This window comes from Rhynchophorus ferrugineus, unplaced genomic scaffold (genome assembly GCF_030347505.1).
Source record: "Rhynchophorus ferrugineus isolate W39M unplaced genomic scaffold, kcgeb_rfMv2 rfM4, whole genome shotgun sequence".
NCBI classification, from domain to species: Eukaryota; Metazoa; Arthropoda; class Insecta; order Coleoptera; family Curculionidae; genus Rhynchophorus; species Rhynchophorus ferrugineus.
The window spans coordinates 26,208,856-26,223,468 of record NW_027472583.1 but is presented as its reverse complement, the minus strand read 5'-3'; the positions used below and the strand labels follow the sequence as shown (position 1 = coordinate 26,223,468).

Here is a 14,613-nt window from a genome sequence, read left to right as displayed (position 1 = left end):
CATGCGGTCCTTATCTTTTATCCATATTTCTTACCTAAAATATATGCTGCAAAAACAACAAATACACGGGGCTGATTAAGAGAATAATTTCTTTACCTAAATTTTCTGTCTTTCATTAATCTATTGCTTTCTACTTTGTTTCATGTCCCATGTGTCGAAATTAAAATTCTATGAATTCTTTTCTTCTTTTTCTTCGAATTAAATCAATATTATGATTTCAAAAATCATAACACTACCCTTTTTATTTTATAAACATAAAAAACCTTTAACTTTTTTGCCTATATATATATATTAAACTTTAACTATATATATATATATATATATATATATATATATATATATATATATATATATATATATATAGATTTACAGGTTTAAAAATGGGGGGTTTGTTGTAATAAAAGTAGATGCATTTCTATAGAAAGCCAACCTTTCAATCTAGCTCTTAAAATTTATATATAGGCCTTAAATTAGTAATCTAAAGTAGAATCAGGAACAGGGAATGATAACTATTTTAAATAAAACTGTAGACATTCAATTAATTAGTTAATTTATTACTTCGCCATAATAACAAGATCAGTGGGCAATCAATTTATAGTTTTATATATATTTTATATATTTTTTATTTGATGCAGTTCTGTATTATCTGTATATATATAGACATCTATATTTTAAAGTAAAATTTCGGCTTTACGTTTATTTTCTTACAATTATGCTGATAATCTGCGTTTATTATAGGTACTATAATAAATAAAGTTATACATTAATGTGTATTAATATACTTTCACAACATACATATTAGTTCTTATAGAATATTTTAAGAATATATAGATGGACTTTTAAATTCTAGATTTGTCCTTAAAAAGGCTGGATCTACTGTTTACGTGGCTTTGAAAACATGGTCCTCGCCGTTAGGCCTATCGACCTACCGATCAACGATCAAAGAGAGGGACCATTACAGAAAACTACACTATTTTTTTTTAACCTGGAACCATATAGAAATGCCAGAAATGAAATCATAATCTTGAAGATCGTCATTCTCTCTGTGATTTTGGGAGTTCCTAACGAACTAGGGGAGAGGTTTTCTGAGGGGTGTGATTTGGCAGACCTGAAGATATTCTGCTGGGTGAGATGAAAATGAAGGCACTGGATCCATACAGAATGTCAGATTGAATCAGTATCTAGTAAGAATACCGATTTATTAAGCACTGCGGTTACTAAGCTGGCTATAGTACCATATTTTAGCTGTAATATGTTTTTTTTTAAATGAACCGAAGTTTTACTAGACGCTTCAACTATGATTATAGTAGCTGTTTTAACATTTGTAGAGAGCACTATGAATATTTAAATTACCTTTTTGTTGCTTTTTCATATTCAGTCACATGCTTATCAGAAAATATATTTCACTTTGAAGGTTGTTTGATAAATTAATTTGTTTTCATTTTATTTCATAATATAGTGCATGTTAAAATATTATGTTAACATTTTAATAAATTTTAAAATTTTACTTAGTATTATTCAATTCTTTTTTTTCTGTTTTTTATTATGTCGACAAAGGAACATAAGATTTTTAATTTTATATATTAGGCTACTAAGCTATCAGTAATATCATTTAAAGCATTCAACAGTTGCAAAAATTATTTGTATATTTAACAGAAAGATGGAAATAAATTAACTAAATTGATAGTTGAATGTCAATAATCGATGACGATATGTTACGGCAACATTGGCCACGGCATTATTGGAATCAAAAGGCTGTGTATAGAGCACTACTTCGTGCAGGCAGCTATGTACTATGGAGCCTTTGACCAGTTTGAGACAGGTTTTATGGGCAATTCTAGCAATTGACTAAAAACTAGTAATTGAGCAGTAGCTGAGGTTGTAATGATTCAAGTTATATTATATTTTCATGCAGAAATATAGACAAGGTGAAACATATATCCAATATCCAATATATCCCATATATGCCGGAAATATGTGGACCCCAAGCGAATGATGAAGTTACTTGCTGAGAACCTGTTGATGAACAGTAACTGGAATGAAGAATGAGCACAGCGACAATGCTGGTTGAAAAGTTGAAAAGAACTGCATTAAAGATGAATCTCTAGGTTATGGGGACTATCAAGGAGTTATCCAATGAAAGCGAACATAAAAGACGAACGAGTAGTGTCAACTTTTTTGAGTTTTAAGAACACTTTAATTAGATGATCTCATAGATTGAAGTGAGGGAGTGTGAAAGGTTTTTTTTGGTTTTTGATTCTGCTGCAATTTATAATATAAATTTTGGGATGTGTAGATGTTATTTCCTCGACAACACCCGGCATCTTAAGCTATACTGTCAACTCAATCCTATTCGAATGTAAGCAAAACCCCTATATATAGACACCGCACATGTCACTCATTATCCAATGATAATTATAAAAAAATAACTTTACTTCTTGAATATTGCCTTGCATTAGTTTTGATTAAGTGTTTAGTGGAGTATCACGATGCGTATATTATTTAATATTATGACGTATATACAAATTTAGTATAAATATATTAAATATATCGATAATATAGTGGTGCGTTTTAATCTATACTAGATCTGTAGTTCCACTTTTATCCCCAATGTTCTTTCCTTGGGCTCATTGTAGCGGTATAAAAGGTTGGATAAAAACCCCTTTTTGAACGCCGTATTTATGACATTTTTAGAAAGGGAAAAACCCATTGAATTATAATTTTCCTTTCTCGCTAAAGAACATGTGTTTATAAATTTTCAGAGATTCAAAGTTTCCAGCGTATTCAAGGTCAACGTAGTCCTCAATGCTTTTCTGGTTATTGTCTGTTTTGGGCGCCTGAATTTTATGTTATCTCGAGAGCTTATATGATATAGAAGCGAAATCCTGTATTCCTTTTTACACTACATGCGTTTCATCTTGTCATCACCTAATGCATCTTAAATGCATTTTTAAAGATTCGTTTTATGTCTAAATGGGTTAATAGATAAGATAATAAATATACATATTTAGTCAAAATATTTAAATATATAAATTTAATATTATTTTAAAAATAAAATTATTTTAAAATTGATATTGTTTCTTTCGTTTTCATTAATGTTTTCAAGACCAGTTGATATACCAGCTTTTACTTATATTATTGTCAGTTATTTAGTGAAAACTAAAGGTATATTAGTAAATTTCAGCAATATAATAAGTATCTATTGACATAAATTTGTTTTTATTTTGACTTGATTTTATTTTTCAACCTTCGACTCCACTAATTCTCGTCAAATATTGATAACTGTATTCGCATTGTGATTATTTTTCAGAGAGAAACCTTAGCTTAGACTTATTTTTCTACGAAATACGGACATGTAAACAATAAAAATGCAAAACATAATCAAATTAAATTGAATTTTATTTTAGTGCGCCTGCGCTTAACTAGCCCATCATATTTTACATCTAGTTCACTTCCTTGTTTATCTTTTCCTTGTTCATTCTTTGTTTATCTTTTGTATATAACGTGTTATATTGTACCCGAATGCGCATATGAATTGACGACTTGCCTGCATTAGTATCAATAATCGCCAGTCTAGAGAAACCATCTAGAAGCTACCTAAACCAAATTATCATAACAAAATGTTAATTTAACCATCTGTGTATATGTTTTTGGAAGTTCCCAATGACCTGTAAAAATTTTAAATTAGTAAAGTTCTGGCCATGAACATAAATCCCAGACGAGGAATTCCACTAACTGTTGTCATAATTATTTAGAATTATTGTAAGTATTGCAACCGTTTTATGGTTTACATATAGGAATAATACTTATCGCTAACTATAACTCGTATAAATAAGGCAAGAGAATGGCTGTATTTATCATAATTAGATTGACGCTGACTGCAAACATGTTTACTATATTTGATGTTATTCGGTTTTGGAGCATTTCGTTTTACATTGGCGTGATGTGCTGTCAGGTATACAAAGAAAATATATGTTTATTTATTTATTAATAAAATTACCATATGGTTTAAGGAACTCAGTCCAATTGTTACCATAAATGATGGTAAAGTTCAAGGGATTCTTAACAGGACTGTTCGAGATGGTAGAGTTTATTACGCGTACCGTGGCATACCATTTGCTAAGAAACCAGTTGGAGACTTAAGATTTGCTGTAAGTGAATCATTAAAATCGTTTTATAAACCTGATTCTCATATTTCAATGTTTAGCCTCCAGTACCAAATGAACCGTGGTCTGGTGTATTAAATACTACTACTGATAGAGATAGCTGTACCCAAGTGTTGACTGCAGAGGATCCGACCCTTCTTACTGGTTCTGAAGATTGCCTTTATATTAACGTATATACCACAAATGTAAGTAGAATATTAGGCATATAAGCATATATAAGTTTAAGGCATACATACATATATATATATATATATATATATATATATATATATATATATATATATATATATATATATATATATATATATATATAGGGTCAACATATCATTAATAAATAATAATAACAATAAAGTTAATATTTGTTTTTTGTATAAAGAACTGTTGAAGCCTTTTAATTCATTTCAAACAAACGTTTCATTCAGTTTATTATTTTTAAAGTGATGGGTAAAGAATAAAATGTGTTTATTAAATATTGTTTTTTTTTTCAAGAAAATACTGTTGATGCCAAACAAATGCTTGATAGCTGTTACATAGATTCCGTATGAAATAAATTAACAATTATTATGTATTGTTAATGTGTAAAATCGATAGTTGTTTCAGATTACCTAAAACAATCAACAAAAGAGTTTTAAAAAAATATAAAGTAAAGATGCATAAAATAGTGAACATTTTGAATATGTTAAGATAGCGCGTTTGTATTTCAATACGTTTGGACAGACAATAATTGTTGAAACGGAAATCCAAACAGAATGGAATCAAAAGTATAAGCATGTAGCTAACGGGGATTATTTTGGAGGGATTATTTTTGCTTCAACTGTATTTTTTCCCTTCAAAAAGCAATATGTTATCAACACGCAAAATTCTTCTTTATGAATTTTTTTCCCAATAACAAAAGTTCACAAACTAATAATCCCACAGCTGTCAAATTTATAAGGGTTAACTAAAAAAATATGGGTTTAGTTTCAGTAGCGCCATTTATGTGTCAGGCCGGGGTAAAAAGTCCCCGTTGAAATTGACCTGTTATTAATGAGTTCGTCAATGTCGATCACGCCATTTTTAGAATTAACGCGGAATATTCACATAATATAAGCTGTAGTATGTTAAGATCTTCTGAAACCCAGTGAAGTGAAGTAACAGTCTTCAGATGTCTAGTTATGTCAATTCAATCATCATCTTTTTTCACCACTTGTTCAGATCAATGCATTGTTCAGCTATCAGACGGTTTCAAATTGGCGAAGAAGAATATCTCATCTGAATGAGACCCTTCTAAAAGTGTTTAAAAATGAGAATTTATATATATATATCTATATATATATATATATATATATATATATATATATATATATATATATATATATATATATATATATAACTAAGAACCTAATATGTTAAGGCTGTTGAATTATTACATTACACATAATTTCTTAAACTTTTTTAAAGGTGATTCCTTTATAGTATATACCTTTATAAAAACTTAAAATATTAAGGACGTTAAATTATCGCATTATACATAATTTATTTAATTTATTTCAAATATTTTCAGTTAACTGGAAGACTCCCTGTTATGGTATGGATATACGGAGGTAGTTTCGTCTTTGGATCGTCTGAATATAAAATATATCCTCCAGATTATTTAATAGAAAAAGACGTAATCTTCGTTTCTTTCAATTATAGATTAGGAGTTTTTGGATTTTTGAGGTATATCAACTTTTTAAATAAATAAATTAAAAATTATTTAATCATAAAGCTAAGAACTTTTATAACACCGTACATTTCCAGTACTGAAGATTTAGCAGCGCCGGGTAATTGGGGTATAAAGGATCAAATTCTAGCTTTAAAATGGGTAAAAAACAACATAGCACATTTTGGCGGTGATCCAAATAAAGTAACGATATTTGGTGAAAGTGCTGGAGCAGCTTCAGTTTCATACATAGTCAATAATCCTTCAACAAAAGGTAATGTTTTTATTAATAAAGCTAATATTTTTCAATAGGGTAACAGGTCAATTGAAAAGTACCCGGCCTGGCATAGTAAAACATTTTTTATTCAACATAATTCCTTTCAAGTGTGATACACTGATTATAGCGACCCTCCAACTTGTCGATAGCATTTTTGTAGGACGTTTTGTCCTTTGCTTCAAAATAGGCCTTAGTTTCGTCGATCACCTCTTCATTCGACGAAAATTTCTTCTCAGCAAGCATTCTTTTGAGATCTGAGAACAGGAAATATTCGCTGGGGACCAGACCTGGAGAATAAGGTGGATGAGGAAGCAATTGGAAGTCCAATTCATGGATTTTTGCCATCGTTTTCACTGACCTGTGACACGGTGCATTGTCTTGGTGAAGCAGCACTTTCTATTTCTTCAAATTTTCGGCGATTTCGTCCATCAAATGGTCGAATAACGCTAGGTAATAGCCGCTGTTGACGGTCCTTCCGTTTTCAAGGTAGTCAATGAAAATTATCCCAAAATACAGACGTCATAACCTTGCCGACCGACTGTTGCATTTTCCCACGCGTTGGAGCGGGTTCATCGTGTGCAGTTCACTCGGATGACCGTCGATTGTATTACAAAGTGAAATGATGGAGCCATTGTCACATATCGATGCAAAAACTCAGGTTTATTACGCTTGATAATCTTCAAACACTGCTCCGAATTATCAACTCGTCTTTTTTTTGGTCAAAACTGACTTGCAGCACCCACTTAGCACAGAGCTATCTCATACCCAAATATTTGTGAATGATATAATGTACACGTTCAGTTGATATCTTTAGAGTGTCTGCTATTTCATTCAGTTTCAATTTACGGGCATTCAAAATCACTGTGAATTTTTTAAATTTTTTCGTCGGTAACAACCTCTTTTGGGCGTCCACTGCGTTCACCGTTTTCGGTGAACACTTCACCACGTCTAAACTTAGCATATCAATACTTGATGGTTGAATTTCCTGGTGCAGTGTCCGGAAACTCGGCATCAAGCCAAGTTTTTGCTTCAACTGTATTTTTTCCTTCAAAAAGCAATATTTTATCAACACGCGAAATTCCTTTATATCCTTTTTTTACAATAACAAAAGTTTCTTCACTCAAAATGCTATAATTCACAAATTGATGATCCAACAACTGTCAAATTTATACACGCATCTCTTGAGGGTTAGGGCTAACTAAAAAACATATGGATTTAATTCCAGTATCTTCATCTATGTGTCAGGCCGGGGACTCTTCGATTGACGTTTTATTATAAAACCATAATTTGGTATTAAATTAGGGGTTATATAGTCCGCCCAATCGATATATTTTATGTCGGAACATGTAATCGAAATCGGTCTACATATCGATTTAAATTGGCGCTTGTTGACCATGACCATGCAAAATTCCTTAAATCATTAAGGATAATAATATTAAGCCTTAAACATTGTTACTCAATATTTTAAATTGATGCATCAATATTACAACTTGCTGATGTCATATATTTTGTTAACGTGTAATGGTTGTTTGATTTGAAGGGCTATATATATATATATATATATATACATTATCATGATATACATAAACATAAAATGATGAATTTTGTTGAGCAACCATAACAATTTATGTTAATAAACTAATGATTTTAGACTTATACGGCGGTGCAATTATGCAAAGTGGTACTAGTTTATGCGTATTCGCGTTAACTAGAAATGCCAGACAAAAAACTGAACTGGTGGCGAAAGAACTCAATATTACCGAGACCAATTCAACGAATTTAATAAAACGTCTTCGCCTGGTAGATTATAAGAAATTGAAAGCTGCTGAAGTTAATGTAACTATAAAGGTAAGATATATCAATTTATTTATTACAATGTGTTAATTTGATAAAAAAACATTTTTTGACAATTTGATATGAAAATGCAGATCAGTAATTTGTTTTTCCATGAGAGCTGATATTGTTGACAAAAATAACCGATATTTAATAATTAGTTTCCTTTCTCTGAAATATTGCTTCATCCTATATTTTTATTGAGAAAAATCCTAGATATTTTGCTTTTGTTTCATTATAAATGTATTTAATATTTATATAGTTGATCTTTTTCAATTGTAAGTTTCGATAAGTTCTTTGCTTTCCCCTGTCCTTATTATATTCATTATATATCAAGTTTAATTTTTAAGGCACCGTTTTCATAATATAATTATTAAACATCATAATTAGAATTGGAAAGAATATTAAAGCTTTGTCATTCTGCTATAAATAATGCATTTATTTCTTTATCGAACTTTATCGAAAAATATTTGCTGGAATTTTAATTAAATGAAAATTCCTGAAAATATAATAAATCCAAACCGAACATATTGGTCTACCCACAGAGTTTAAATGTGAATCATAGGTAAGTTCTAGTTGTCTAAAAACACTATAGTCTAGTGATGGATAACACGTTGAATAACGCGTACAATACGTTGAATACCATCATAATCACCAATTTTTGATCTCGGACAAATTCATCTGAAATCTTGACAACTAATATGCTGCTGTTGGTGCCCAAGCTTTTCTAACTCTATACTTCACTTTGTTTTTCGTGATTGTTTGCCAGTAATTTGCTCCGCATTATCTGATACATATTTTTTTATTAACTACATCTTACATTAGAGATGCTTAGTACAACCTTAATTTGCAAATTAATTTATTACTACTGTTCTGTTCTACTTGCATTAATACACAAGGAGAGTGAGTACGGGATTAATAAATCAGTAGGTATTTCCCAAATTAGAATAAAACGAATCTACTTAAACTAAAGTTAAGAATACACTTACACACTAAACAAGTTCGGCTAGTTTGGTTCGATTAATCGTAGAACTTTGTTTTGGATCCGTTGGATTACTATTTGGTGTGATATTTTAGTACAACCCAATATTTGCACCCGTAGGTCCAATTTGGCTTTATGATAGATTGATAAACCGATCTCATTGATTTTAGGTCAAGTTGAGAGTATCTTCCGACTAACCAGTATAATTGCTTGATTTTGAGTCTAATTTGCTCTACTTTTTGTCTAACATGATGTTTCCAATTTAGCCTACCATCGAGATGTATTCCGAGGTAATTAGGACACCCGTCAAGTGATCTAATTATTTTTTGTAATTTCGCTGCAACTCGAAATTAATATCGATAGATTTGGAGCTATTAAGTTGTAATTTACAGCCTTTAGTATATTTGTAGATCTTATTGACCGCTATCTGTACTTTTTCTACAGCTTCTGGTATATATATATATATAAACTTCGAGTATTTTCAGAGTTCTTTTGCATAGCTATATATTTAAAGAATAGAAGTACAAAGAATAAAATCTGAACAACATCTAGTTTGAGGAAGAGTAATCTTTGAGTTGAGAGTAAAAGTTTGGGTAATATTTAACACAGAAGAATATAGTCGCATATACTGCAGGATTAGTAAGGAACAAAAACTTCTATGATGGTGCTTGCGGTAAACATATTAATAGGCATTCTAATGACTCTTCTGTACCTTCCCCAATTCTTTTCAATCAATTTTATCACAACATAATATTCATAATATTTTTATCACAAAATGATATCACTTTCAATGAAAATCAATGAATAGCGAAGGAACAAATAACAATGGTTCAAATGTATAATACGTTTAAAACAATATTTTTCATTCAAAGTATTGGTGAATTATATAATGATTAGTAAAAGACATAGTTTATTTACAGTATAGACATCATTTATATAGATAGTAAATAATAACGCAATTATTATTTCACAAAAAAATTCTATTTTGAAGAATATCTTGAAAATTAATTAACATTACTTCTTATTAATTTAAACGATATTATAGCATATGTTGTGTTATTTAGGTCTTTGTAAGTGAATTATTAGGTGGTGAAACATTTGGAGTGGTCGAGGAACCCTATCATCCAGGCGCAGTCCATACCGGTAGAACGTATGAAATCTTGAAAAAGGGAAGGTTCAACAGAGTCCCGTCAATTATCGGGTTCAATTCCAATGAACTTGGTGCGACACTGACATCAGATAACTGTAAACTATTAATAGTGCGTACTTTTATTCAGTAAATGCTTCTTTAAATAATTTCAGATGACGTAGTTACTGGTATTTTAAATTTAACAGCAACTCCAGCGGTATTTGCTCCGTACGATCTGACAGGAAATGTTTCCAAATTGAACGAAGCGGGGAAACTTGTCATTTCTCACTACTTGGGGCCATCACCCACAATTTCGGATGCAGAACGTATATATAAAGTAAGTAACATATATATATATATATATATATATATATATATATATATATATATATATATCACATATCACAGGTGAAGACGAAGTTCTTAAGACACATTTTGTGGCACTTACGCCTTGACAAATTGACAATAAATCATTGTCCATACGTGCGCAAATGGTTTCAACATAGATGATACCACATTTATTGAGCAAATGTTGCAGTAATCTATATTTTATAATTTTCCGGTTATGTTTGTTTTTCATTTAATATATAACAGGTCAATTGAAAAGTTCCCGGCTTCCTATAATTAAACACATTTATTTGGCAAAATTAGTCAACATAATTTCCTTCAAGGGTGATACACTGATTATAGCGACCCTCCAACTTTTCGATACCATTTTTGTAGTACGATTGGTCATTTGCTTCAAAATAGGCCTCAGTTTCGGCGATCACCTCTTCATTCGATTCGAAAATATCTCCACAGCGAGCATTCTTTTGAGTTGTGAGAACAGTAAATATTCGCTGTGGACCAGATCTGGAGAATACGGTGGATGAGGAAGCAATTTGAACCCCAATTCGTGGATTTTTGCCATCGTTTTCACTGACATGGGGCATGGTGCATTGTCTTGGTGAAAGAGCACTTCTTTTTCTACAAATACAGCCGTTTTTCGGCGATTTCGTCCTTCAAAGGGTCCAATAGCGATATGCAATAATCGCTGTTGATGGTCCCTCCTTTTTCAAGGTAGTCAATGAAAATTATTTCATGCGCATCCCAAAATACAGACGCCATAACCTTGCCAGCCGACTGTTGCGTTTTCCCACGCTTTGGAGCGGGTTCATCGTGTGCAGTCAACTCGGATGACTGTCGATTGGATTTCGGAGTGAAATGATGGAGCCATGTTTCATCCATTGTCACATATCGACGCAAAAGTTCGGGTTCAATCTTGGTCAATTTCAAACATTGCTCCGAATCATCAACTCGTTGTTGTTTTTGGTCAGTGCGCGTTTATTTATGTAGTGGTATCCCCTGGAGGCCTGATCCACTTAATCAACATTTGTATATCTGAGACACGTATTTTACTTTCATTCGAGAGCATATTTAGCTTCTTACATTTAGTTCTTCTTTCCTTCGATGGTGTGTTTACTTGACAAGTCATTTTATAGATTGTCAGTATCATTATATATTTTATTTCTTCTGCTACTATCTGTGTACACAATTCTTCATTAAATTAACCACTGAATTCTGCCTAATGCATTTACCATATCTACAAGACAGTTAGTATTCATTATCTCCTCATATCTTCTAACCTAATGCTCATGTTTAATTTTGAATAATTACAATCCTATCTGTGAATACAAATCTTTCACACCCTAAAATACCATTTTCTACAATTCTATTCAAATAATTATGTGTATACCTTCAGCTGGTTCCACTCTCATCACGCTGTCTCAGGAATTTTGAGCATTGCACAGCATTATTACATCTTAATTACTTCCTCTGAATTTCTTATCGAGTTCATCCAAACCGAAGGTGTTATGGTTGACACTGTTTCCTTCCACATATCCAAGCAGTTTTTGATGGAATATCCTTCTCAACCAGCAGTATATCCGCGATTAATTATTAATAAATATAATGAGCAACAAAACCTAATCGAATGCTATTGTAACTTATACCTGTTTCCATCAATTTTTGTTGTCTACACTTTTTTGTTACTGTCTCGCCAAGAGTGAAATAACAATAAACCATTTTGAAATATTCAAGATTCATCAAGATACACTAATTCAAATGGTTTATCTTCCTTGTAATGTCTGAAAGTTCCGTTAAACCTCTCCGAGGGTTATCCCAACTCTTTTATGTATACTTTCTAGACAATTTCCTCTAAAATAATTTTATTAAATTATGTTTATATTGATAAAATAATTTGCTGTACTTACTGTTCTTATACATTTCGTATATTTGGTCTTGAATAGAGCCAATATTAAGATGGTTAAGATTCGTTATCCACTTTGTATGTAGACGGGCTTCCTCGGGTTAATCTAACATATTATTCCTCATTTTGTGAACGATATTATTCACGATACCCACATGAATATTTAGCGCGGCAGTAACCCGCTAAAACATTTTGAATAAAATTGTAGGGACTTATATTATTTAATATCATCAATAGTTACCTCTCTAACGGAATTTACCGACAAAAGGGGGCCTCCATTATCTCGTTCCTTTTCGAAATAATCTATTAAAGCCGCAATCAATTTGTGACCCTGATTATCTATTGTTTTCGGCATTTTCAAACAAAGTGATATGATATATTACGGAGCGATTTAAAATTTATCAAAATAATGAAAGGGCTAAAATAATGTTTGCCGGTTTATAACCTGTAGTAATTATAACTAATATTTTGAATAATTTAGCGTACATCTGACAACCGGACGGCGACCAGCTGTCAGATGTATGCAAAATTCTTGAAAGCAATAGTGATAAGAGGTTTTAACTCTTACCTATAAATTATTGTGACTGTATAATTAACTATAGTTTTTAAATATACTATAATGTTTTTATTAGATTTTTAAATTAATTTTAAAAATTTAAATTAGATTTTTTTGTATGTCAAAGCCAAACTGAACTAAAACTCAGAGTTGATGCAGCAACATTGCAATGATTCGACGTCACATATATCCATGACGCGTTAGTAAAAAACTTTGAATAGACTATATTTGACTATTACTTTACTAAAGCCTTAAGCCGGCAATATGTCATTTTCTGTTACGATAATTCCTTATTGAGGGGCTTGTGTTATGAAGGTTTACTTCAATTTCAACAAATATCCAGTTCAGTTTTTCGTATTCTGCTTTGATTATGATTGATTGAGACATCAGTAAATATCAATTAAGCGTATATGTTCTTCAAAAATTGCTCAAAGCTTAGACAATAATTGGAATTTTGTTCCTTTTAAAATATTAGACGATTGTGATATTAACGTTAATTAGACTTTTTCTGTAGTACCTTACAGAGAACCATTTTAACAGACCAATTAGACAAACTGTTAATATGATGTCCAGATATTCCAAGGTATATTACTATATGTTTTCCTACGAAGGAAATTTGGGAAATCCCAATAGAACAGTTCCAGGTACAAGATATAACAGATTAAATAATATAAGATATTCCCGGGTAATTTTTATATTAACTGTGATCTAATTAATTATAGGTGTTCATCATGCTGAAGAACTTAGTTATATTTATAATAAGAGCAGGGCGGTATCCGAAAAGGATGCTTTAACAATCCAAAGGGTAGTCACTCTGTGGACAAATTTTGCTAAGACAAGGTAAATATATATGTATACATTTAAATAAACCCTTCGCATTCACAAACCAATAAGCCTATAACCACTACTATGTTTATGGAGGATATTTGAATATACGTATCAAATTTAGATATATTTATATAAATGATTATAGGTACTTGGGAAAAGCCCGTATGCAGCTACATTCGCTCTATAACTTCATACATAACGCTGTGTTTACATATATTTACTACTTTACTTATAGTTCTATATATGTGATAATTTTTTAACATTATTTAAGGAACCCAACGTCATCAAATAGAACTGGTGTTCTTCGAAACATTAAATGGAAACCGAACACGCCAAATACCAATGTCAACCAAGAAGTATGCTTCCTGAATATCAATAAGACTTTAATCATGCAGAAAAATCCTAACCAAGATGAATGGCTGTTTTATAAAAATATTTATGACACTTATGGAGATCCATCCTATTATACCACCTACTAAGTATTTATTCCGAACTACATTATATTCTTTATATTAAGTAATTTCATTGTCTTAAAGTTAGTTATTCATTAGTTGACAGAATTTACACCTAACAATCACAGATTAATAAAAATATTACTTATAATTTATTTTTTGGTTAATAAAACTCGGACATCTAAAAATATCAAAAAATATCTTTGGTTCATTAAAAAGTTCATGCTGATATAAATTATGAGTGAAGGCTCAAACCGAGGGAAATCAGCATGATTATTGAGCATTGAAATAATAATTGTTATATAACTATATGTCACAAAACGTGGCAACATTAAGTTTAATATGCTCGACTGAGTGAATGAGTGACTGACTATGAAATCTATTCTAACAACGAGTTTTACTTCCATTAAAAAATGGAGATATTTAGCAGAAATGTACAGAGATTTAGTTTTTTTAGTTGC

General features: G+C 31.0%; 1 protein-coding gene across 2 annotated transcripts; it reads left to right on the top strand.

The window, feature by feature from the left end:
- Window positions 1-3,426: 3,426 nt before the first annotated feature.
- Window positions 3,427-14,303, top strand: LOC143194728 (juvenile hormone esterase). Of its 2 annotated transcripts, none has more exons than XM_076401379.1 (12): window positions 3,427-3,762; window positions 3,837-3,955; window positions 4,014-4,151; window positions 4,208-4,351; window positions 5,710-5,864; window positions 5,946-6,121; window positions 7,776-7,972; window positions 10,004-10,184; window positions 10,242-10,405; window positions 13,387-13,516; window positions 13,595-13,712; window positions 13,972-14,303. In XM_076401379.1, the coding sequence occupies exons 2-12, from the start codon at window positions 3,845-3,847 to the stop codon at window positions 14,177-14,179; spliced, it is 1,722 nt and encodes a 573-aa protein (XP_076257494.1). In that variant the 5' UTR covers window positions 3,427-3,762; window positions 3,837-3,844; the 3' UTR covers window positions 14,180-14,303. The 2 variants fall into 2 exon arrangements, with proteins under 2 accessions (XP_076257494.1, XP_076257495.1); XM_076401380.1 differs by having other exon boundaries at window positions 3,580-3,762; window positions 3,868-3,955.
- Window positions 14,304-14,613: the final 310 nt, after the last annotated feature.

What these genes read in the sequence shown, in the direction of transcription:
- LOC143194728 (XM_076401379.1), top strand. Translation starts at nt 3,845, where the DNA reads ATGGCTGTATTTATCATAATTAGATTGACGCTGACTGCAAACATGTTT. An exon ending in ATGCAGAACGTATATATAAA is followed by an intron (nt 10,406 to 13,386) that starts GTAAGTAACATA and finishes CTTTTTCTGTAG; the next exon opens with TACCTTACAGAGAACCATTT. An exon ending in ACAAATTTTGCTAAGACAAG is followed by an intron (nt 13,713 to 13,971) that starts GTAAATATATAT and finishes ACATTATTTAAG; the next exon opens with GAACCCAACGTCATCAAATA.